Source organism: Telmatherina bonti (genome assembly GCF_933228915.1).
Source record: "Telmatherina bonti genome assembly, chromosome: 18".
NCBI classification, from domain to species: domain Eukaryota; kingdom Metazoa; phylum Chordata; class Actinopteri; order Atheriniformes; family Telmatherinidae; genus Telmatherina; species Telmatherina bonti.
The window spans coordinates 5,599,181-5,625,570 of NC_136616.1; the positions used below are offsets into that span (position 1 = coordinate 5,599,181).

The 26,390-nt window shown below is 43.6% G+C and overlaps 1 protein-coding gene across 1 annotated transcript in view; it reads right to left on the reverse strand.

Moving 5' to 3' along the window:
* Positions 1–385: 385 nt before the first annotated feature.
* adam19a (ADAM metallopeptidase domain 19a) overlaps positions 386–26,390 on the reverse strand; it is a 301,810-nt gene continuing 275,805 nt past the window's right edge. Inside the window, exons 16-23 of the mRNA XM_079258226.1 lie at positions 21,592–21,796; positions 11,418–11,495; positions 5,528–5,636; positions 5,284–5,425; positions 4,357–4,456; positions 2,438–2,689; positions 1,935–2,137; positions 386–1,009 (exon numbers count right to left, since the gene is read on the reverse strand). Coding sequence (XP_079114352.1) covers positions 958–1,009; positions 1,935–2,137; positions 2,438–2,689; positions 4,357–4,456; positions 5,284–5,425; positions 5,528–5,636; positions 11,418–11,495; positions 21,592–21,796 — 1,141 coding nt within the window. The 3' untranslated portion in view covers positions 386–957. The remainder of the gene's footprint in view (positions 1,010–1,934; positions 2,138–2,437; positions 2,690–4,356; positions 4,457–5,283; positions 5,426–5,527; positions 5,637–11,417; positions 11,496–21,591; positions 21,797–26,390) is intronic.

Below are 26,390 nucleotides of genomic sequence, written 5' to 3' on the forward strand. Positions count from 1 at the left end.
GGTTTTTCTCTCCTAGTTCTGGTCTATATGGTGGTTTTTCTTGCTAGTTCTGGTCTATATGGTGGTTTTCTTGCTAGTTCTGGTCCATATGGTGGTTTTTCTTGCTAGTTCTGGTCTATATGGTGGTTTTTCTCTCCTAGTTCTGGTCTATATGGTGGTTTTTCTTGCTAGTTCTGGTCTATATGGTGGTTTTCTTGCTAGTTCTGGTCCATATGGTGGTTTTTCTTGCTAGTTCTGGTCTATATGGTGGTTTTCTTGCTAGTTCTGCTCCAGTCATCTCAGAGAAAACATCAAACACACCTTGATGTAAATGTTGTAAAAATATTTTATTTAAACGAACCAAAAGTCATTGCAGCAAATGACATTAAAATCAAGATGAGGGTGGAGGTCCGTCCTGCCAGCCTCCATCATGCCCTCCAGCATGTAAACAGTGTTGAGAAGAAGCTGCTGCGTGATTGGCTCTCCTTCCTGCTGGAACAGGACCGTGTATCTCCAAATCTGCACATTCCTCATGTTACACAATAAATTATTAAAAAACAGAAACCTAGAAGAATGGAGGCGGTGACCTGCGGTGATGAAGCAGGTTTGATGAGACCTCTTTGGCACAGAAGACAAATCATAAACATCATGACATAAACTGTAAACAAAACAAAAATGTCATTTTTTTCCTTTTTTCTCTAACATGATTATAAAAAACAACCAGTAAACCTAAAAAATGATTTGGTAAATGTAACCGTACCCCAGCAACAACTGTCTCAGTCTGCAAGGCCTCTGTGCAACACTGCGTCGTCCTGGTTATGCTAGCACTCTGGGGGGGGACTGGTAGGAGTCCTGTTTCGTCCTCCGAGTCTTCTGGTGTGTGTGACAGGCTGATGTACCGCATACCGTCCACCCGCCAAAGTCTCTAGTGCAAATAGGCTGTCAGCCGCCGTCTCCTGGGAGGACGGAGGGCGGGGGTCATTTACGTGGAGGAGGCGAGGCTGTGTTTGGTCTGGCACCTGGGACCGGTCTGAGGAGGCAAACAGAAGAGATGGCAGCGTTAGATGTGGAATCTGAAGCTTCTGGTCCAGATGAGCAAAGTTTCCCAGCAGCTGTTTCAGCCTGAGGACTGCAGGTACGTCTACCTGGCTGATCCGGAGCTCAGGTGACCTCCAGGCTGACTCACGCAGGTGTTTATGTACTATTATCTCACTTATTGGTCTTCATGTCCAGCTGAAACCATCATCGCTGGATGATCACCGAGCAGCGGACCTGCTGCAGCCGGTGGAGGAAGAAGTAGTTCCTACCGACCCAGGAACCTTATTTACATGTTGGTAGTGGAGGAATAGATATTTAGTATTGATCTGCATATCACGAGGACTTAGATCAACGTTAGACCCGTTGTTACGACACACATCCCCAGCACAGCGAACCCAGAGTCCATCAGGAACCAGAACCGCCTGATCGGACTCTCCAGCTTCATGTGGAGACCGTCGTTGTTTTCAGCTTCTGGTCTGAACGTGTTTGGCCTCCATGTGCAGCGCAAACCCCAGAACTGCAGCACGTCTCAGGCTGGTGGCGGTTCTGGCCCCCCCACCGGCAGGCGAGGCGTAGCAGGCTGTGCAGATGACCTTCCATCCCGCCGGTGAAAAGGACGGACCGTAGTTCTCAGGAACTCGTCATCAACGAGGTGCAGCTTAGATCTGATTGGCTGTCAATCAGCGGATCCTCCTGCACCATTGGCTCATGACCTCAGCGTGACGGAAATCCACAGGAGAACGTTTCCTTTGCGAAACGTGGCAGTAAGTTTTACGTGTGTTCATCGTTCCTCTCAGTGGTTCTCGTGGTTCTGGTTAATCTTTTCCAGCGTTTTATCTGTTTCATTCAGTTCTAGTTACGTCAGCCTGTGTTTGACGTTTAATAAAACCGTTAGTGCGCTTCGTCCTTTTACCCACCTGAGAACTCTGAGGGGGGGGACAGCCGACACTTTCCCCACCGGCTTCGGTCCGACAGCTGGCGGCATCATGACCAGCAGGCCCGTGGAGGGTTTGGGTCCGCCGGTCCGGGCGGGACTCGCCGTGCCGGAGGCTCCTCGAGCCGGGCTGAGGGGGAGGGGCCTTTGAGGCGGGAACGGGGACGGCCTGGATTCAGACACCAGCTACAACAGCAGTAATGGGCGATGTTAGATGACACGTGGTGAAACATCTGAACTGGATCTTATTTAGAGACGTTCCAGAGGAGCAGGGAGGAGCCGCTACGAAAGCGATCAGATGAAAACGCTTCCTTCAGCCTCTCAAAGCTTCGTCTGACCGAGCAGAAACGTTTTCATCTGACCGACGGCGCCGCTACGTCCGTTCAGACGCCATGCGACTCCCTCCCACCTGGTTTCACACACCAAACCGGTCCTGAAGCGGCTTCACCAGTAAACCACCAGGTGAGGTGGAGACCAGGGTCTTACCAGTGGAGAGCGTGTCGGGTTGAGGGGCAGCGCTTTCTTCGGGGGGGTGAGTCTCTGAGGGGTAGTGGGAGACTTGTGTGGGGCCGCTGGGGGCTTGCCAGCTGGCAGAGGTGGTCGGACCACCTTGAGGTTCCGGGGACCGGCCTGGGGAGACGGGGCAGGTCTCAGAGGTCGAACGATGTTGACCGGCTGGGTGCTGCTGGGAACTGGACCCGGTCTGAGAGGCAGGACCTCCTTACTGGCGTGAGGAAGCTGGAAGAGAGAAAATATCATCCCCATGATGAACCCATACCAGTTTGTCTTACTGGTGACGACGACATGAAAAACGGCACAAAGCATGTATGGAAAAAATATCCGGCTTCTGGTTCTGCTCCGCATCTGGATTTTACTCATTTTGTTTTAATTCATTTAATATGATTAATGTCCCTGTGATGGCCTGGCGAGCTGTCCAGGATGTACCCCGCATTTGGCCCACAGACTGCTGGGATAGGCTCCAGCTTCCCCGCGATGATCATCCTAACCGCGATGATCCCCGCGGTTAGGATGATGAATGAATGAATATGATTCATCTGATGAATCAAAAAGTCATCAAATTATTATTATTTTTTATATCTAAGACAGTTTTTCTGAGAAGTCTTATGAATATTAATACAGTATGTTAAAAGTTAAGGTCTGTCACTAAAGTTAATAAAATGTTTAAGAAATAAATAGAAGTAGACTTCATGCCTAATGTCTTTTCCAGTCTGATTGTCAGCAGTACACGACTGTTTGACTTGTTTTGATGGATTATTTATCATTCATGATTTTTGTTATTCACTGGAGCATCGCGTTACATGTTGCACGCTAGCAACTGGATTTCAACACCATGGTCACTTTAAACATCAGCATGGTGGATTCAGACATTACCAGAGAAAAAAAGAGGAAATAAAACATGATTCTTGAAAGCATCCATCTTGTTTGCTCATGTGACCAAATATTTTTAGAATATTTGGGTTTCCATAACCGCTAACAGCACTGTTAGCAATGCTGTTAACTGTTTTCTTCACCGCAAACTGCTAACAATTTACTGCTCTCAGCATGTTCATCACTACCTGTATTTAAAGCTAACTGTCGGCATATTTACCACTAGCTGTTAGCGAAGTTTGTACCGCTAACTGCTGCAGTTTTCACCACTATTAGCATAGTTACTGCTAACTGTTGGTGTGTTCACCGCTAACTCCGAACTGCGGTGTTTGCTATTAACTGTCAGCGTTTTCTCTCGTATTCATTGCTACCTGGCTCGTATAGCTTAGATTTAATAGTTTCAATGGGTCTGTAATCAGAACAGAACACTGATGTGAAAGCATCATTATCCTCATCATTATCATCATGCTGACAGCTGATGAAGGTCCGGTAGTGGTGCAACTGTTAATGATTTTGGACGTTTGGGAGCTTCTTGTTATTAACTTAATTATTTTAATAGCATTTTTATCCACATTGTATTTGTTCCTGTTCTCCATTTCACGTCACAGAACTGTTAACATGCTAATAATCAGAGCTAAAGACAGCAACAGTCAGCAGTGAATACATTAAGAATTAGCAGTGAACATGCTAACAGTTAGCACTGAACGTGCTAACAGTTAGCATGCTAACAGGTCGTCACGGATGGCAGCAGTCAGGCATGTGGCCAATCAGACATGGACCTGAAACCAGTTTATGCAAGTGATACAGAAGACAGACCAAATGCTGCATAACTGTGCCGAGGGAAGAGCAGGAGTCCAGCAGGCAACCCATGTTTCTCTGCTCCAACACGTATGCAGTTAAATTGTGATTATTTTACCTCATACAGGCACAAATAACTGTTAACGTAACGAGCTGCAGTAAATACAGCCGTCTAGCATGGAGGTCAAACTTCTGGACAGTCGTACAGCAACACTCACCCCCTTGTGGCCGCTGGCTTTGCTGAGGGGGCCCACCACCTTCAGGTGGAAGGCAGGATTCAGATGGCCATTTTTCCCTTTGTCCGCTGACGTCTCCGACCTGCGCAGAGACGGAAGATGACTCATCAAGAGACAGAATCCTGCTTCGTTCTTCTCCATTAATCTGTCCATCCATCCATCCAGCATCCATCCATCCAGCATCCATCCATCCATCCATCCATCCAGCATCCATCCATCCATCCATCATCCATCATCCATCCATCATTCATCATCCATCCATCCATCCAGCATCCATCCATCCATCCATCATCCATCCATCCATCATCCATCCATCATTCATCATCCATCCATCAATCATCCATCCATTATCCATCCATCAATCATCCATCCATCATCCATCATTCATCATCCATCCATCCATCCATCCATCCATCATCCATCCATCCACCCACCCACACCAGCTAGGTGTATGGAGGTATGAGGAGGTCTTTTTCTTCTTCTTGGAACTCGTTATGTCAACACACATACATTTTCCAGCTGCATCATTGTAACTTTATTACTGTTTAAACTTTTTTCAGTTGAGGTTTTGAAACAAGCAGGATGCAGAGTGAATATCTGCAATGTAATAAAATAAATGTTAAACAAACATTAGAAATAGCAATACTCGATAAAATAAATAAATAAAACTTAAATAAAACACTGAATGAATAAAAAATAAATACTAAACCTCATAAATACATATTAAACCAAACATATATAAAATAAGAAGAATGCAAATGAATAAAAATACAATAAATGTGTGCATAAATACTAAAATGTGTACAGGTGTTCTGTCAGCAGTTGTCTGGGACAGTTTTTTTGTTTAAATGATTAGTGATGGAGTGTAAGAGTGAGCTGGGAGTTGTCCAGTCGTGTGATGGGACGTACTTGTTGCTCTGCTGCTTCTCTCTCTGGGAAAGCCACTTGTGGTAGAAGGACGTTCTGACTCTGCAGCAGTAGAAGAGCAGCAGCACCGCCGGCAGCAGCACCAGGAAGGCAAACAGCAGACCCACCACCAGACCCAGCTGACCTGTAGCCCGAGACAAGCTCACGTTCAGGGTGTGGACATGCTGCTGGGGGTCGGGAGGTCGGGGGGTTTGGGGGGTCGGGGGGTGCAGGAACTGAGACTCACTGTCATACTGGACCGGTCCACTGTCCACGCTGCCGCCCAGTCCCGGCTTCTCACAGAAAGGCGGAGCCCAACCTCGACCACAGTGACAGTTCCTGTTGCTGTTACACACCTACACACACACACACCTGTGATGAGCCTCGTGTTTCCATGGAAACGACAGGCCATAAAGTAAAGCAGACGAGGACCAAACTTTCCACCTGCAAAACTCTGACGACATGGTTTTAAAGGCATTTTAGTTGCTTGTGCCCCCCCCCCCCCGTTACCCTGCGGGCAAGTCCTGGTACACTTTCCTCGTTATTTAATTAAAAACGAGAAGGAAAAACATGTCCAGCAGTGATTGAGCAGACGCTTTACAGGGGAAATGTTTTTACACACTGAAAATGCAGAAATCCATTTATGTTTCATGTAATCCTCATGGCATCAGCGCTGCATTGTGCTTCAGACTAGATCCACAGTCCTGGAAATGTGTTGCTGCAGCAGAATCACAATCAGATCACATTTACATTAAATGATAAAACGTTTCATCATCTGATATGTTGTTTGTCTGCTACTGGGAAGAAAATAAGACCTGATGAAGATGATCAGTTGTGGTCACATAAGGCTAGAATGATCAAACAGGACGCTCCAACATGTTAGTTTAGTTAAATTCAGGTGGACATGTTTTATTTTGCCTGGAAATAGAGGTGAACCGATACATACGTTGGTTTCAAGGCAGAGCAACTCTGGTGCTAAAGGGCCACAGTGCTGCAAGTCTTGGGCGTTTCCATGCTGCAACAAACCAGACTCAAATCCATGGATAATTGGCAAAGGTGTGCAGAGTTTTACATCAAGCTCTGCACAAGTCTTAACTCTGCTTCAACGATTTCTTATAAAAGTACAACTTTATTTCCATGTAAGCCACAAAAACCGCTGGCCACAACATTTGCTTGCGATAGTGTCCACAAACCATAATGTCTACCACCTATAATGTCTACTGGCTATAATGTCCGTTAGTTATAATGTCTGCTACTCATAATGTCAACTAACCATAATGTCTGCTAACTATAATGTCTACTAACAAGAATGCCCGTTAGTTATACTGACTGCTAGCCATAATGTCCACTAATCATATTGACTGCCAACGATAATGTCCACTAACCATATTGACTGCCAGTCATAGCATATACTACCCCTAATGTCCAGTAGTCATGACACCCACAAACATATCTGTTAACCTTACGTCCAATAGCCATAATCCCCACAACCCACAATGTCTACTGGCCATAATGTTTGCTAACCACAATGCCCACTAGCCATAATATTTGCTAAACATAACATCCACTTGCGATAATGTCCGCTAGCCATAATATCCATTGGCAATGGCGCCCAATAGTGAAAACACCCACTTTCTATAAACAAAAAAAACCAAAACTAAATGTCTACTAGTTATAACTAGTATATCTAATATCTATATCTAATAGCCATAATGTCCACTAGCTATGACATCCACTAGCTATAACATCTACTAGCCATAATGTCCACTAGCTATAACGTCTACGAGCCAAAATGTCCACTTGCTATAACGTCTACCAGCCAAAATGTCCACGAGATATAATGTATACTAGCCAAAATGTCCACTAGCTACAATGTCCACTAGCTATAACGTCAACTAGCCTTAATGTCCACTAGCTATAATATTTGCTAAACATAATATCCACTTGCTATAATGTCCGATAGCCATAATATCCACTGGCAATGGCGTCCAATAGCGATAACATTCACTTGCTATAATGTTCACCAGTCATTATGTCCACTAACTATAACATCCGCTAGCCATGACGCCCGATAGCCATAATTTCCACAAACTAATAAAAAAAAAAAAAAAAAAAAAAAAAAACCAAAGCAAAACTAAATGTCCACTAGCTATAACATCTACTAGCCATAATGTCCAATAGCTATAAGATCCACTAGCTATAACGTCTACTAGCCATAATGTCCACTAGCTATAACGTCTACTAGCTATAATGTCTACTAGCCATAATGTCCACTAGCTATAACATCCACTAGCTATTACGTCTACGAGCCAAAATGTCCACTTGCTATAACATCTTCTAGCCAAAATGTCCACGAGCTATAATGTCTACTAGCCATAATGTCCACTAGCTATAATGTCCACTAGCTATAATGTCTACTAGCCATAATGTCTACTAGCCAAAATGTCCACTAGCTATAATGTCTACTAGCCATAATGTCTACTAGCCAAAATGTCCACTAGCCAAAATGTCCACTACCCAAAATGTCCACTAGCTATAATGTCTACTAGCCATAATGTCCACTAGCCATAACATCCACTAGCTATAATGTCTACTAGCCATAATGTCATCTAGCTATAACGTCTAGTAGCTCTAAGGTCTATTAGCCATAATGTCCACTAGCTATAACGTCTACTAGCTATAATGTTTACTTCCCATAATGTCCACTAGCTATAAGATCCACTAGCTATAACGTCAACTAGTCATAATATCCACTAGCTATAACGTCTACTAGCCATAATGTCTATTAGCTATAATGTCTACTGGCCATAATGTCCATTAGCTATAACGTCTATTAGCCATAATGTCCCCCAGCCATAATGTCCACTAACTGTAACGTCTACTAGCCATAATGTCCACTAGCTATAAGATCCACTAGCTATAACGTCAACTAGCCATAATGTCCACTAGCTATAACATCCACTAGCTATAACGTCTACGAGCCAAAATGTCCACTTGCTATAACGTCTACCAGCCAAAATGTCCATGAGATATAATGTATACTAGCCTAAATGTCCACTAGCTACAATGTCCACTAGCTATAACGTCACCTAGCCATAATGTCCACTAGCTATAATATTTGCTAAACATAATATCCACTTGCTATAATGTCCGATAGCCATAATATCCACTGGCAATGGCGCCCAATAGCGATAACATCCACTTGCTATAATGTTCACTAGTCATTATGTCCACTAACTATAACATCCGCTAGCCATGACGCCCGATAGCCATAATGTCCACTAACTAATAAAAAAAAAAACAAAAAAAAAAAAAAAAACTAAATGTCTACTAGCCATAACGTCTACTAGCCATAATGTCCAATAGCTATGACATCCACTAGCTATAACGTCTACTAGCCATAATGTCCACTAGCTATAACGTCTACTAGCTATAATGTCTACTAGCCATAATGTACACTAGCTATAACATCCACTAGCTATTACGTCTACGAGCCAAAATGTCCAGTTGCTATAACATCTTCTAGCCAAAATGTCCACGAGCTATAATGTCTACTAGCCAAAATGTCCACTAGCTATAATGTCCACTAGCTATAATGTCTACTAGCCATAATGTCTACTAGCCAAAATGTCCACAAGCTATAATGTCTACTAGCCATGATGTCTACTAGCCAAAATGTCCACTAGCCAAAATGTCCACTAGCTATAATGTCTACTAGCCATAATGTCCACTAGCCATAACATCCACTAGCTATAATGTCTACTAGCCATAATGTCATCTAGCTATAACGTCTAGTAGCTCTAAGGTCTATTAGCCATAATGTCCACTAGCTATAACGTCTATTAGCCATAATGTCCACTAACTGTAACGTCTACTAGCCATAATGTCCACTAGCTATAAGATCCACTAGCTATAACGTCAACTAGCCTTAATGTCCACTAGCTATAACATCCACTAGCTATAATGTCTACTAGCCATAATGTCCACTAGCTATAATGTCTACTAGCCATAATGTCTATTAGTTATAACATCCACTAGCTATGATGTGTACTAGCCATAATGTCCACTAGCCATAATGTCCACTAGCTATATCGTCTACTAGCTATAACGTCTATTAGCCATAATGTCTACTAGCTATAACGTCTACTAGCTATAACGTCTATTAGCCATAATTAGCCATAATGTCCACTAGCTATAACGTCTACTAACCATAATGTCCACTAGCTATAACATCTACTAACCATAATGTCCACTAGCTATAACGTCTACTAGCCATAATGTCCACTAGCTATAACGTCTACTAGCCATAATGTCCACTAGCTATAACATCTACTAACCATAATGTCCACTAGCTATAACATCTACTAACCATAATGTCCACTAGCTATAACGTCTACTAGCCATAATGTCTACTAGCTATAACGTATATATAACACTTCTACAGCATATTTACTCTATCTGGATCCCTTCCAAGACTTTTGAGCAGTATGTATACTACATCGTCTTCAGTGAGGTCTTTCCGTATGTTTTATACATATTTAAAGTGTTTTTTTAATGGAAGCAATCGAAGCACCCGGAGGTGAGTCGTACTCCTGCTTATTGCTGACATGAATATCCATCCCTCCAAAAGCCGGAGGATCAATATGAACCAAATGATAATACTCATTTAAAATGCATCCTGAATTAACAGATTGAAAGCAAGTTTATCTGTTCAGAATAATCCTGAGAACAGAATGAAACAAGATAAAACGAAGACCTTAAAAGTCGGTGCAGTGAAATTTCAGTAGACTGGATTTTTCTTTAAATTTTGTTAAAACAATCTACAGAAAACACAACCATGTCCTACCAGCTAAAACCAGATGCCGCCGTTCAGGTGAACCTGGCGTTGGGAGACGTCACCGTTTAGGTCAGGGGTGTACAAAGATGGTCCTAAAGGGCTGCTGTCCTACAGGTTTTTGATGTATCCCTGTTCCAACACACTTGGCCAACTCTAAATGGACCCAACAATGTATGGAGTTCTGTTCAAAGACTGATTAATTTGAGTCAAGTGTGTTGGAACAGGGATGCATGGAAAATATGTCAGATTGTGGCCCTCAAGGACCAGACCTGGATACCCTTGGTTCAGGTGAACCTGCTGCCTGCAGCGGGCATCGTCCAGGTGAACCTGCTGTTGGCAGCGGGCATCGTCCAGGCGAACCTGCTGTTGGCAGCGGGCATCGTCCAGGCGAACCTGCTGTTGGCAGCGGGCATCGTCCAGGCGAACCTGCTGTTGGCAGCGGGCATCGTCCAGGCGAACCTGCTGTTGGTGGGAGACCTCTTTCACCTTGTATGGTTTAGTGATATGTGGCGGCTCTGCAACCCTCCACCATGCTGTCTGGAAACAGCTAAGGTATGTAAATCCCTGGTGACAGTGCTGAATGTGTAGTTGAACACCAGACAATTCTTAAAGATCCAAACAAAAACGCAGCAAGCATGGTGATGATGATCTAGTGCTAGCATGTCCACTTATACTTGTTACAAAGAGCTGCATGCTAACTGTGGCATGAACCTGAACTGGAAATTTCAATAAGGCTGAATTAAAAATATTTGCCTACAATCTACGACCGAGGAGACATCTCAACAGTCTGAAAACAGGATGGTTTGCTTAGATGGAAAAATGTTCTCGCTCTGTTAGCATCAGATTTTTAATTTGCTATCTGTTAACATGAATTCTTTATGGTAGTTTAGATACAATAAACTGGATTAATCCTGAATTCTGCCAAAGCATCTGATGCCAAGTGACGAATTTCTAGTTGGATCCTTTAGCGGACTTCACATTCCTGGATAAATTAGCCTTATCTTCTGGTAAAGTAATGCTCCCAACAGTCCAAACTGAAGCTCGGCTGCTGACTGATAAACTACGTATGTTTCTCCTTATCTGCTTCAAGCGTGCTTGTACTGCTCCAATAAACAGTTCATCACTTCCGTAGCTGTTGCAGCCATCTATTTTCCAGCCTTTAACAACAGACTTGGTGACAGGACTGCGAAGCACGCCTGTCGCCCAAGGACACAACGTGACAATAAGATTAGGGCGCCGCAGCCGGAAGCTATGTGAGTCAGGTCTGTTGCGTGTCGCTTGCATGTGTGTGTGCTGGTACCCCGTTGCCATGACAGCGTGCGATGCAGGTCTCCAGCTCGGTGAAGGAGGCATTTTGGCATCGGCGGTCTCTGCACACCTGCAGGAACACAAGCAAAAGGATCACATGCTGTGCACGCTCATCCAGGAATGCAGACTTTGATCTGCTGTTGGCGAGCGCCCCGGGGTTCGTAGCAACTCCAGGCCCTCAGGAGATCCTGTGAATATCAGCGTTTTCATTTAAACTGCTTCTAAAATCACTCCAGTAACAAGCAGTAAAGACCTGCTTTTACTTCTTTATTATCTGTCTAAACTGACCTGGGGTCCGGTACTAAGGCAGGGAAAAGAACAAGAGATAACCTGCATCAATAACTTGTTTTCAACATCGAATCAGCCAATCACAGTGGCTGTAGGTTATAAACTTTTTAGTCCTTTCAGATCACTTTCCCCTTTATTTCCACTGATCTGTCCTGTTGGGAGAGCACTCCTATGTCCACCAAGACCCAAATGGAAATCATGGACATCATTCAGCCTACAAGGGTTAGTGATGTAGACATTGTAAAGTTCAAACTGAGCATCAGTCGGAGTATTTACTGGGATTATCACCCAAAACCACCTCTAGGGTTTCCAGAGAAGGTCTGAAGAACAAATACACTGGTCATTACTGTCATGATGGGGTTTTGGATTAGCTCTCCGGAATTTCTACTGTTTTATACTTCAGTTGTTACTTTTAGTTGCCTTTGAGTTCTATGTGCTATATTCTACATGGTGTATTCTACGTGCTGTATTCTACGTTCTGTATTCTACGTGCTGTATGCTATGTGGTGTATTCTACGTGCTGTACTCTATGTGCTGTACTCTATGTGGTGTATTCTACATGGTGTATTCTACGTGCTGTACTCTATGTGGTGTATTCTATGTGGTGTATTCTACATGGTGTATTCTACGTGCTGTACTCTATGTGGTGTATTCTACGTGCTGTACTCTATGTGCTGTACTCTATGTGGTGTATTCTACATGGTGTATTCTACGTGCTGTACTCTATGTGGTGTATTCTATGTGGTGTATTCTACGTGCTGTATTCTACGTTCTGTATTCTACGTGCTGTATTCTACGTGCTGTACTCTACGTGCTGTACTCTACGTGCTGTACTCTATGTGCTGTACTCTATGTGGTGTATTCTACGTGCTGTACTCTATGTGCTGTACTCTATGTGGTGTATTCTACATGGTGTATTCTACGTGCTGTACTCTATGTGGTGTATTCTATGTGGTGTATTCTACGTGCTGTATTCTACGTTCTGTATTCTACGTGCTGTATTCTACGTGCTGTACTCTATGTGCTGTACTCTATGTGGTGTATTCTACGTGCTGTACTCTACGTGCTGTATTCTATGTGGTGTATTCTACGTGCAGTATTCTACGTTCTGTATTCTACGTGCTGTATTCTACGTGCTGTATGCTATGTGGTGTATTCTACGTGCTGTACTCTATGTGCTGTACTCTATGTGGTGTATTCTACATGGTGTATTCTACGTGCAGTATTCTATGTGGTATATTCTATGTGGTAATTCTACGTGCTGTACTCTATGTGCTGTACTCTATGTGGTGTATTCTATGTGCTGTACTCTACGTGCTGTATTTTACATGGTGTACTCTACGTGCTGTATTCTACGTGCTGTACTCTATGTGGTGTATTCTATGTGGTGTATTCTACATGGTGTATTCTACGTGCTGTACTCTATGTGGTGTATTCTATGTGGTGTATTCTACGTGCTGTATTCTACGTTCTGTATTCTACGTGCTGTATTCTACATGCTGTATTCTACGTGCTGTACTCTATGTGCTGTACTCTATGTGGTGTATTCTACGTGCTGTACTCTACGTGGTGTATTCTATGTGGTGTATTCTACGTGCTGTATTCTACGTTCTGTATTCTACGTGCTGTATTCTACGTGCTGTATGCTATGTGGTGTATTCTACATGGTGTATTCTACGTGCTGTACTCTATGTGGTGTATTCTATGTGGTGTATTCTACATGGTGTATTCTACGTGCTGTACTCTATGTGGTGTATTCTACGTGCTGTATTCTACGTTCTGTATTCTACGTGCTGTATTCTACATGCTGTATTCTACGTGCTGTACTCTATGTGCTGTACTCTATGTGGTGTATTCTACATGGTGTATTCTACGTGCTGTACTCTATGTGGTGTATTCTATGTGGTGTATTCTACGTTCTGTATTCTACGTGCTGTATGCTATGTGGTGTATTCTACGTGCTGTACTCTATGTGCTGTACTCTATGTGGTGTATTCTACATGGTGTATTCTACGTGCTGTACTCTATGTGGTGTATTCTACGCGCTGTACTCTATGTGCTGTACTCTATGTGGTGTATTCTACGTGCTGTACTCTATGTGCTGTACTCTATGTGGTGTATTCTACATGGTGTATTCTACGTGCTGTACTCTATGTGGTGTATTCTATGTGGTGTATTCTACGTTCTGTATTCTACGTGCTGTATGCTATGTGGTGTATTCTACGTGCTGTATTCTACGTTCTGTATTCTACGTGCTGTATTCTACATGCTGTATTCTACGTGCTGTACTCTATGTGGTGTATTCTACGTGATGTATTCTATGTGGTAATTCTACGTGCAGTATTCTATGTGGTATATTCTATGTGGTAATTCTACGTGCTGTACTCTATGTGCTGTACTCTATGTGGTGTATTCTATGTGCTGTACTCTACGTGCTGTATTTTACATGGTGTACTCTACGTGCTGTATTCTACGTGCTGTACTCTATGTGCTGTACTCTATGTGGTATATTCTATGTGCTGTACTCTATGTGATGTATTCTATGTGGTAATTCTACGTGCAGTATTCTATGTGGTATATTCTATTTTATGTATTCTACATGGTGTATTCTACGTGCTGTATTCTACGTGGTGTACTCTATGGGGTGTATTCTACGTGGTGTACTCTATGTGGTGTACTCTATGTGGTGTATTCTACGTGCTGTACTCTATGTGGTGTATTCTACGTGGTGTACACTGCGTGGTGTATTCTACATGGTGTATTCTACGTGCTGTCCTGTATGTGCTGTACTCTATGTGGTGTATTCTATGTGCTGTATTCTATGTGGTGTATTCTACATGGTGTATTCTACGTGCTGTACTCTATGTGGTGTATTCTACATGGTGTATTCTACGTGCTGTACTCTATGTGGTGTATTCTACGTGCTGTACTCTATGTAGTGTATTCTACATGGTGTATTCTACGTGCTGTACTCTATGTGGTGTATTCTACATGGTGTATTCTACGTGCTGTACTCTATGTGGTGTATTCTATGTGGTGTATTCTACGTGCTGTATTCTATGTGGTGTATGCTACGTGCTGTATTCTACGTGCTGTATGCTACATGCTGTATTCTATGTGGTGTACTCTATGTAGTGTATTCTACGTGCTGTACTCTACGTGCTGTATTCTACGTGATGTATTCTATGTGGTAATTCTACGTGCAGTATTCTATGTGGTATATTCTATTTTGTGTATTCTACATGGTGTATTCTACGTGCTGTATTCTACGTGCTGTACTCTATGTGGTGTATTCTATGTGCTGTACTCTATGTGCTGTACTCTATGTGCTGTATTCTACGTGATGTATTCTATGTGGTAATTCTACGTGCAGTATTCTATGTGGTATATTCTATTTTGTGTATTCTACATGGTGTATTCTACGTACTGTACTCTACGTGCTGTACTCTACAGGCTGTACTCTATGTGGTGTATTCTACGTGCTGTATTCTACGTGGTGTACTCTATGTGGTGTATTCTATGTGCTGTACTCTAAGTGGTGTATTCTACGTGCTGTACTCTATGCGGTGTATTCTACGTGCTGTATGTCCTGTGGTGTATTCTACGTGCTGTATTCTATGTGGTGTATTCTATTTTGTGTATTCTACATGGTGTATTCTATGTGCTGTACTCTACGTGCTGTATTCTACGCGCTGTACTCTATGTGGTGTATTCTACGTGGTGTATTCTACGTGCTGTACTCTATGTGGTGTATTCTACGTGGTGTATTCTACGTGCTGTACTCTATGTGGTGTATTCTACGTGCTGTATGTCCTGTGGTGTATTCTACGTGCTGAATTCCATGTGGTGTATTCTACATGGTGTATTCTACATGGTGTATTCTACATGCTGTCCTCTATGTGCTGTACTCTATGTGGTGTATTCTACGTGCTGTATTCTATGTGGTGTATTCTATTTTGTGTATTCTACATGGTGTATTCTATGTGCTGTATTCTACGTGCTGTACTCTATGTGGTGTATTCTACGGTGTGTACTCTATGTGGTCTACTCTATGTGGTGTATGTCCTGTGGTGTATTCTACATTGTGTATTCTACGTGCTGTACTCTACGTGTTGTATTCTATGTGCTGTACTCTATGTGGTGTATTCTACGTGCTGTCCTCTATGTGCTGTACTCTATGTGGTGTATTCTACATGGCGTATTCTATGTGCTGTACTCTACGTGCTGTACGCTACGTGCTGTACTCTACGTGCTGTACGCTACGTGCTGTACGCTACGTGCTGTACGCTACGTGCTGTACGCTACGTGCTGTACGCTACGTGCTGTACTCTACGTGCTGTACTCTACGTGCTGTATGCTACGTGCTGTATGCTACGTGCTGTACTCTATGTGCTGTACTCTACGTGCTGTATGCTACGTGCTGTATGCTACGTGCTGTATGCTACGTGCTGTACTCTACGTGCTGTACTCTACGTGCTGTACTCCACGTGCTGTACGCTACGTGCTGTACTCTACGTGCTGTATGCTACGTGCTGTACTCTACGTGCTGTACTCCACGTGCTGTACGCTACGTGCTGTACTCTACGTGCTGTACTCTATGTGCTGTATGCTACGTGCTGTACTCTACGTGCTGTATGCTACGTGCTGTACGCTACGTGCTGTACGCTACGTGCTGTACGCTACGTGCTGTACGCTACGTGCTGTACTCTACGTGCTGTATGCTACGTGCTGTACGCTACGTGCTGTACGCTACGTGCTGTACTCTATGTGCTGTATTCTACGTGGTGTATTCTACGTGCTGTATTCTACGTGGTGTACTCTATGGGGTGTATTCTACGTGGTGTACTCTATGTGGTGTATTCTACGTGCTGTACTCTATGTGGTGTATTCTACGTGGTGTACACTGCGTGGTGTATTCTACATGGTGTATTCTACGTGCTGTCCTCTATGCGCTGTACTCTATGTGGTGTATTCTACGTGCTGTATTCTATGTGGTGTATTCTACATGGTGTATTCTACGTGCTGTACTCTATGTGGTGTATTCTACATGGTGTATTCTACGTGCTGTACTCTATGTGGTGTATTCTACATGGTGTATTCTACGTGCTGTACTCTATGTGGTGTATTCTATGTGGTGTATTTTACGTGCTGTATTCTACGTGCTGTATTCTATGTGGTGTATGCTACGTGCTGTATTCTAAGTGCTGTATGCTACATGCTGTATTCTATGTGGTGTACTCTATGTAGTGTATTCTACGTGCTGTACTCTACGTGCTGTATTCTATGTGGTAATTGTACGTGCAGTATTCTATGTGGTATATTCTATTTTGTGTATTCTACATGGTGTATTCTACGTGCTGTACTCTACGTGCTGTACTCTACGTGCTGTACTCTACGTGCTGTACTCTCTGTGGTGTATTCTATGTGCTGTACTCTATGTGCTGTATTCTACGTGATGTATTCTATGTGGTAATTCAACGTGCAGTATTCTATGTGGTATATTCTATCTTGTGTATTCTACATGGTGTATTCTACGTGCTGTACTCTACGTGCTGTATTCTACGTGATGTATTCTATGTGGTAATTGTACGTGCAGTATTCTATGTGGTATATTCTATTTTGTGTATTCTACATGGTGTATTCTACGTGCTGTACTCTACGTGCTGTATTCTATGTGGTGTATGCTACGTGGTGTACTCTATGTGGTGTTTTCTACGTGGTGTACTCTATGTGGTGTATTCTACGTGCTGTACTCTATGTGGTGCATTCTACGTGGTGTACACTGCGTGGTGTATTCTACATGGTGTATTCTACGTGCTGTCCTCTATGTGCTGTATTCTACGTGCTGTACTCTATGTGGTCTACTCTATGTGGTGTATTCTACGTGCTGTATGTCCTGTGGTGTATTCTACGTGCTGAATTCCATGTGGTGTATTCTACATGGTGTATTCTACATGCTGTCCTCTATGTGCTGTACTCTATGTGGTGTATTCTACGTGCTGTATTCTATGTGGTGTATTCTATTTTGTGTATTCTACATGGTGTATTCTATGTGCTGTAGTCTACGTGCTGTATTCTACGTGGTGTACTCTATGTGGTGTATTCTACGTGGTGTATCCTACATGCTGTCCTCTATGTCCTATACTCTATGTGGTGTATTCTACGTGCTGTATTCTATGTGGTGTATTCTACGTGCTGTATTCTATGTGGTGTATTCTATTTTGTGTATTCTACATGGTGTATTCTATGTGCTGTACTCTATGTGGTGTATTCTACGTGGTGTATTCTACATGCTGTACTCTATGTGGTGTATTCTACGTGCTGTATGTCCTGTGGTGTATTCTACGTGCTGAATTCCATGTGGTGTATTCTACATGGTGCATTCTACATGGTGTATTCTACATGGTGTACTCTATGTGGTGTATTCTACATGGTGTATTCTACATGCTGTCCTCTATGTGCTGTACTCTATGTGGTGTATTCTACGTGCTGTATTCTATGTGGTGTATTCTATTTTGTGTATTCTACATGGTGTATTCTATGTGCTGTATTCTACGTGCTGTATTCTACGTGCTGTACTCTATGTGGTGTATTCTACGGTGTGTACTCTATGTGGTCTACTCTATGTGGTGTATGTCCTGTGGTGTATTCTACATTGTGTATTCTACGTGCTGTACTCTACGTGTTGTATTCTATGTGCTGTACTCTATGTGGTTTGCTCTATGTGGTGTATCCTACGTGCTGTACTCCATGTGGTGTATTCTACGTGGTGTATTCTACGTGCTGTCCTCTATGTGCTGTACTCTATGTGGTGTATTCTACGTGGTGGACTCTGCGTGCTGTATTCAACCTGCTGTATTGTACGTGCTGTGATCTATGTGGTGTATTTTACGTGGTGTATTCCACGTGCTGTACTCTATGTGGTGTACTCTATGCTATGTATTCTATGTGGTGTACTCTCTGTGGTGTATTCTACGTGCTGTACTCTATGTGCTCTACTCTACAGGCTGTACTCTATGTGGTGTATTCTACGTGCTGTACTCTATATGGTGTATTCTATGTGATGTATTCTATGAGGTAATTCTATGTGCTGTATTCTATGTGGTATATTCTATTTTGTGTATTCTACATGGTGTATTCTACGTGCTGTACTCTACGTGCTGTACTCTATGTGATGTAGTCTACGTGGTGTATTCTACATGGTGTATTCTACGTGCTGTCCTCTATGTGCTGTACTCTATGTGGTGTATTCTACGTGGTGTACTCTATGTGGTGTATGTCCTGTGGTGTATTCTACATGGTGTATTCTACGTGCTGTACGCGACGTGCTGTACGCGACGTGCTGTATTCTACGTGCTGTACGCTACGTGCTGTACGCTACGTGCTGTACTCTACGTGCTGTACTCTACGTGCTGTACTCTACGTGCTGTACGCTACGTGCTGTACGCTACGTGCTGTACTCTACGTGCTGTACGCTACGTTCTGTACTCTACGTTCTGTACTCTACGTGCTGTACTCTACGTGCTGTACGCTACGTGCTGTACGCTACGTGCTGTACGCTACGTGCTGTATGCTACGTGCTGTACTCTACGTTCTGTATGCTACGTGCTGTACTCTACGTGCTGTACTCTACGTTCTGTATGCTACGTGCTGTACTCTACGTTCTGTATGCTACGTGCTGTACTCTACGTGCTGTATGCTACGTGCTGTACTCTACGTGCTGTACTCTACGTTCTGTATGCTACGTGCTGTACTCTACGTGCTGTATGCTACGTGCTGTACTCTACGTGCTGTACTCTACGTGCTGTATGCTACGTGCTGTACTCTACGTGCTGTACTCTACGTGCTGTACTCTACGTGCTGTATGCTACGTGCTGTATGCTACGTGCTGTACTCTACGTTCTGTATGCTACGTGCTGTACTCTACGTGCTGTATGCTACGTGCTGTACTCTACGTGCTGTACTCTACGTGCTGTACTCTACGTGCTGTACTCTACGTTCTGTATGCTACGTGCTGTATGCTACGTGCTGTACTCTACGTTCTGTATGCTACGTGCTGTATGCTACGTGCTGTACTCTACGTGCTGTATGCTACGTGCTGTACTCTACGTGCTGTACTCTACGTGCTGTACTCTACGTGGTGTAAGCTACGTGCTGTACTCTACGTTCTGTATGCTACGTGCTGTACTCTACGTGCTGTACTCTACGTGCTGTACGCTACGTGCTGTACGCTACGTGCTGTATGCTACGTGCTGTACTCTACGTTCTGTATGCTACGTGCTGTACGCTACGTTCTGTATGCTACGTGCTGTACTCTACGTGCTGTATGCTACGTGCTGTACTCTACGTGCTGTATGCTACGTGCTGTACTCTACGTGCTGTATGCTATGTGCTGTACTCTACGTGCTGTACTCTACGTGCTGTATGCTACGTGCTGTACTCTACGTGCTGTACTCTACGTGCTGTACGCTACGTGCTGTACGCTACGTGCTGTATGCTACGTGCTGTATGCTACGTGCTGTATGCTACGTGCTGTACGCTACGTTCTGTATGCTACGTGCTGTATGCTACGTGCTGTACGCTACGTTCTGTATGCTACGTGCTGTACTCTACGTGCTGTACGCTACGTGCTGTACTCTACGTGCTGTACTCTACGTGCTGTACTCTACGTGCTGTACTCTACGTGCTGTTTAAGGTCTTTTTACAAATCAGATCAACAGAAGGACGTGAACAGGGAAGGAAAACGAAATGGTTGAAACGCAACATAAAGGAGTAAAATATTCTTCCTGCTCTGATCTGTTCATCCGGCTCTACATCTTCTGCCTGCTTTCCTTTTTTTCTCTCTTCATCGTGGTCGTGTCCGACTCGGTTCGTCCGTCAGTCTGTCAGCAGCGTTTCCTGTTTCGTTTCTGGAACGGCTGCTTTCAACAGCTTTTACCAAATAATCATAATAATAATAATAATAATAATAATAATAATTAGTACTTTATGAATCCCAGTTGGTCTGCAGTTAAGCCACCTCCAGATGTGCTACAGCTGGTTTACCAGCTCCAGGCTGCTGCAGTAAACGGCTGCTAATCTGGAATAAAACGGGTCCAACCCGGTACATGGAGCAGAGTCTAAAATCTGTGGAATTCTGCTTTCATTGATTGAGTTCAGATGGTCTGAAGTGAAACTTATAAAGTTAAAGGGTTTTGTTTCATATTCATGACTCACCGCCTCCATTGGTAGTACTAACATCTGCATTAGAACCGTCACCGCCTGGTTCTTATCCCGTTTGCAGGGAAATCCATTCAGCAGCTGCATTTCTGTCTGGATGATTAGAGGCTTTCTCTGCTGAGAAAAGACCCGTTCAATATGATGACTCAAAATTCATCTGGATGGCAGACCCCATCCCCTGCTGCGATTCATTATGTATGACTGGAGCCGCTCTGCTCAGCGCTCTGAGCGCGACAACAGCTGGAATGTGATGCGAGGGAAAGCGATGAAGATGGAGGGAAATAGAAATTGTTTGGACATTTTTATGTTTTTTTCACCAGAACAGTTCAGCTCTGCTCTGGGTTATTTCCGCGCCTGTAGGTTGGTTGTCTGGGAACTTTTTATTCTGCTCTACAGCCTGCAGTTCAAACTGGAGCATGAGGAAAAGCGCCAGACAGCTGATCCCCGGGTTCCCCTGACATTTAGCTTTTTAGCTGAATTGTTCGTCCAGTCGGGGGAAATGAGGAGCTAATCGCCACAGCTGACCGTTCCCTTCAGTCTGAAGGTAAACGCGCCTCCTCGGGAGGAAATATCCCTTCCAACAGCTGGTAAGGAAAGGAATTCAGACCGGAAGTTTTAGAGCGGTGAAACCAAGAAGCTGAAGCGGTGGCGGTACTGACCTTGCCCTCGCCACACTTGGTGCCGGTCATGACGAGGCCGGGGTCCGGCAGGTCACCCTGGCCGTCCTGAGTGCTGTAAACGTAGGTACCGCGGCACTTCACTTCTCGGCCGCCCGTCTTGATGGTGGTGTCGATGGAGACGGCGTTGGTGCCTTTGGGCTTCTTGGCGGCACTGTGGCACTGAATCTTTCCACACTTAGCATCGCTGGGTGGATGAACAAGAAGAGGAACATTCAGACTCTTTGTGGACAGAATGGACTGCTGGTTTTTTTAATCTGGAAGCTGCAACAGTTTGACTGTATTCAGTCATCGATGAGCCAATAGCATCAGTTCACTTTAAAATATCAGTAAACATGGAGACAACCATCATTCTGGATGCTTTAAAATGATGAATTTGTTCCCATGGGTTTGTTTCACACAAGCAAGACGTCTTGTTGGAAGAACAATGCAGATATGTGGATTTTCAGCGAAATGCATTCATGTTGATTCAGTGGTGCTCAATGCTAAATATGCAACGATATCACAAAGTCTGGCATGAAACACTTCCGTTCATACCAAACCTAAAAACAACTAAAATACAGAGAAAAGAAAATAGACCTTTCAGTTGGATTGTTTACTGTAAAAATGGGAAACTTATCAAGACAAACTGTAAAACATTCAAATCAATAGTTTATTGGTATTAATGTGAAAACTATGACATTACAATGGGAAAGTTGCTTGTAAAAAAGTGACATTTTTAAGCTATAATGTGAAAGTTTATATTAAAAATGTAAAAACTTGGAGGACATAATATAAACATTTATTGTAAAAATGTAATGGCATGACGTTAGCACTGATTACAATCAGATGTGATCATAAAATTAGATTAGTTTATTACATTGATGCCACAGTTTTATGAGTTTACCTACTTTAAAAATGATAGAAATCCAGCATTAAACATTTGCTGTTTTATGAGACATCTACTGGCGGCTTAGTCTTTGTCGGAAAACTTCCTCAAATCAACGTTTTTTAGCAGCGTGGACAGAAAGTAAGGCAGAAAACTCCACAAGTCATTTTGCAGTTTATTTCACTCTTCAAAGATTTGTTTAAAGAAAATCCTTTCTTTTACAGTAATCCCTTCATCCAGCAGCCTTTCACTGCTGGGAGCCCATATGGATTCAGGCCCCGCTGCCAAGGCATCGACCTGTTCATCACCCTGATCCATCAGCTCATTTTCATTCCTGCGTTGTTAAATTTGCTCCGGTAATTCAGTTCAGGCTCTTCGGACCTCAGAGCGTGGGGATGAAGAACTAATAGCAACTTATGAAGTTCGTATAGAAACAGCTGAACCTTCAACCCCGTGATAAAATATTGTCCTGCATGAACGCACTTGTTTACTTAGTAAAGAAGCTCCTTTAAACATATTTCTATCTGCTGTGTATATTCCTGCACTTGTTGGGCGTCAGCAGGTTAAATAAAGGCTGAAAGTCACGAACTTCGCGAGCAGTTTGTGAGCTACTGTCCATGCTAGTCCATGCTAGCATGAGCTAAGAGCCACCCCGACTCTCGACTGCGTACTTTGACCTAAAATAACACTTTTAAAGTTCGGTGCTTATCCCGGTGTGGTTGGACTTCCACACATCTCTGTTACTAATTGAGACCCGAAAGTTTATGTGATGAGCCTCTCTGTTGTCCACTTTAAATTCTTCTTTATATCTTTATTTCCTAAATGCAAGCAGCTTTGATTTTTTTTTTATGAAAAAAAGCCTCAGCTTTAACTGTCTTAGCTCTTTGCAGTGCAGAAATGAGGATTATTACACCGAGCACCTGCTCTCAGGTGGGATTTGCATTTAAAGGTTTAGACTAATTTTGCAGGACGGTCATGTAGATTTTATTTTGCTAAAAACAGCAAGAAATAATCGAAGACAAGGATTCCTAGACGCACATACATGTTTGTACTTTATCATTTGTTCAGCTTCCCGTAATATCTCACCAACCAATCACTTTGCAGCATCTCTATGAGCACAGTGGAGCATCTTCTGATGGAAACTTCCATCGGGATGATGCAGCATGTCACAAAGCTCAGAGCATCTCCATCTGCATGGTTTCCACCAGCCCATGGAACAGTTTCCACATGAAAAACTAGGAAAGGAACCCTAATATTCCAACATATTGGGCTCCCGGCCAAAGGGGTGGAGCTTAGCACGACGCCATCTGGTGATTGGTAGAAAAGTCACTTCCCATACAACCTGGAAGGTGTCTGTCAAAGCAATAATAGCTATTTATTCAGAACAATAGACTTTTGTTGTGTTGATTAAGTCTCAGTTTCCCCCATAAAACCCAGCTTGACATAAATGTCCACTTTCTGGGACATTTGGCTTCACTTTATGATACAAACTCAAAATCCTGATCATTTACTTCTGTCTCTTAATACACACCAGACAAATAAAAACTTCATATTACAAAAACAGTGGACTGTTCTTTACAATTTTTCATGGTTTGAGTCTTTTTGGGTTAAAATGCAAATATGTAACACTGAGGACGTCCGAGGAAGTCTGCTCTTTCCTCAGAATCATTGGGGACAAAGAGGTCCAGAGAGAAGACGACGAAGGAAAGCATCACATGATAACATAGATCAGGCATTTGTTGTGATCCGACTTTTATTCTGCCTCTCAGGTAAGATTATGATTGGCTGGAAAAAAGCAACAACATGAGACCGAATCAACCCGTCATGTTGATAGAAATATCAACAAGTCATCATGAGGTGGAACGGGTAATTCTCATGGTGATGTGGTGGAACGGGAGATTCTCATGGTGATGAGGTGGAACGGGAGATTCTCATCATGAGTTGGAACGGGAGATTCTCATCATGATGAGGTGGAACGGGAGATTCTCATCATGAGTTGGAACAGGAGATTCTCATCATGAGTTGGAACAGGAGATTCTCATCATGAGGTGGAACGGGAGATTCTCATGGTGATGTGGTGGAACGGTAGATTCTCATGGTGATGAGGTGGAACGGTAGATTCTCATCATGATGAGGTGGAACGGGAGATTCTCATCATGAGTTGGAACAGGAGATTCTCATCATGATGAGGTGGAACGGGAGATTCTCATCATGAGGTGGAACGGGAGATTCTCATGGTGATGTGGTGGAACGGTAGATTCTCATGGTGATGAGGTGGAACGGGAGATTCTCATCATGATGAGGTGGAACGGGAGATTCTCATGGTGATGAGGTGGAACAGGATATTCTCATCATGATGAGGTGGAACGGGAGATTCTCATGGTGATGAGGTGGAATAGGAGATTCTCATCATGATGAGGTGGAACGGGAGATTCTCATGGTGATGAGGTGGAACGGGAGATTCTCATGGTGATGAGGTGGAACAGGATATTCTCATCATGATGAGGTGGAACGGGAGATTCTCATGGTGATGAGGTGGAATAGGAGATTCTCATCATGATGAGGTGGAACGGGAGATTCTCATGGTGATGAGGTGGAACGGGAGATTCTCATGGTGATGAGGTGGAACGGGAGATTCTCATCATGATGAGGTGGAACGGGAGATTCTCATCATGAGTTGGAACAGGAGATTCTCATCATGAGTTGGAACAGGAGATTCTCATCATGAGTTGGAACGGGAGATTCTCATCATGAGTTGGAACAGGAGATTCTCATCATGAGGTGGAACGGGAGATTCTCATGGTGATGTGGTGGAACGGGAGATTCTCATGGTGATGAGGTGGAACGGTAGATTCTCATGGTGATGAGGTGGAACGGGAGATTCTCATCATGATGAGGTGGAACGGGAGATTCTCATGGTGATGAGGTGGAACGGGAGATTCTCATGGTGATGTGGTGGAACGGGAGATTCTCATGGTGATGAGGTGGAACAGGATATTCTCATCATGATGAGGTGGAACGGGAGATTCTCATGGTGATGAGGTGGAATAGGAGATTCTCATCATGATGAGGTGGAACGGGAGATTCTCATGGTGATGAGGTGGAACGGGAGATTCTCATGGTGATGTGGTGGAACGGGAGATTCTCATGGTGATGTGGTGGAACGGGAGATTCTCATGGTGATGAGGTGGAACAGGAGATTCTCATCATGATGAGGTGGAACAGGAGATTCTCATCATGAGGTGGAACGGGAGATTCTCATCATGATGAGGTGGAACGGGAGATTCTCATCATGATGAGGTGGAACGGGAGATTCTCATGGTGATGTGGTGGAACAGGATATTCTCATCATGATGAGGTGGAACGGGAGATTCTCATGGTGATGAGGTGGAATAGGAGATTCTCATCATGATGAGGTGGAACGGGAGATTCTCATGGTGATGAGGTGGAACGGGAGATTCTCATGGTGATGAGGTGGAACGGGAGATTCTCATGGTGATGAGGTGGAACGGTAGATTCTCATCATGATGAGGTGGAACGGGAGATTCTCATCATGATGAGGTGGAACGGGAGATTCTCATGGTGATGAGGTGGAACAGGAGATTCTCATCATGATGAGGTGGAACGGGAGATTCTCATGGTGATGAGGTGGAACAGGAGATTCTCATCATGAGGTGGAACGGGAGATTCTCATGGTGATGAGGTGGAACGGGAGATTCTCATGGTGATGTGGTGGAACGGGAGATTCTCATGGTGATGAGGTGGAACGGTAGATTCTCATCATGATGAGGTGGAACGGGAGATTCTCATCATGATGAGGTGGAACGGGAGATTCTCATGGTGATGAGGTGGAACAGGATATTCTCATCATGATGAGGTGGAACGGGAGATTCTCATGGTGATGAGGTGGAAT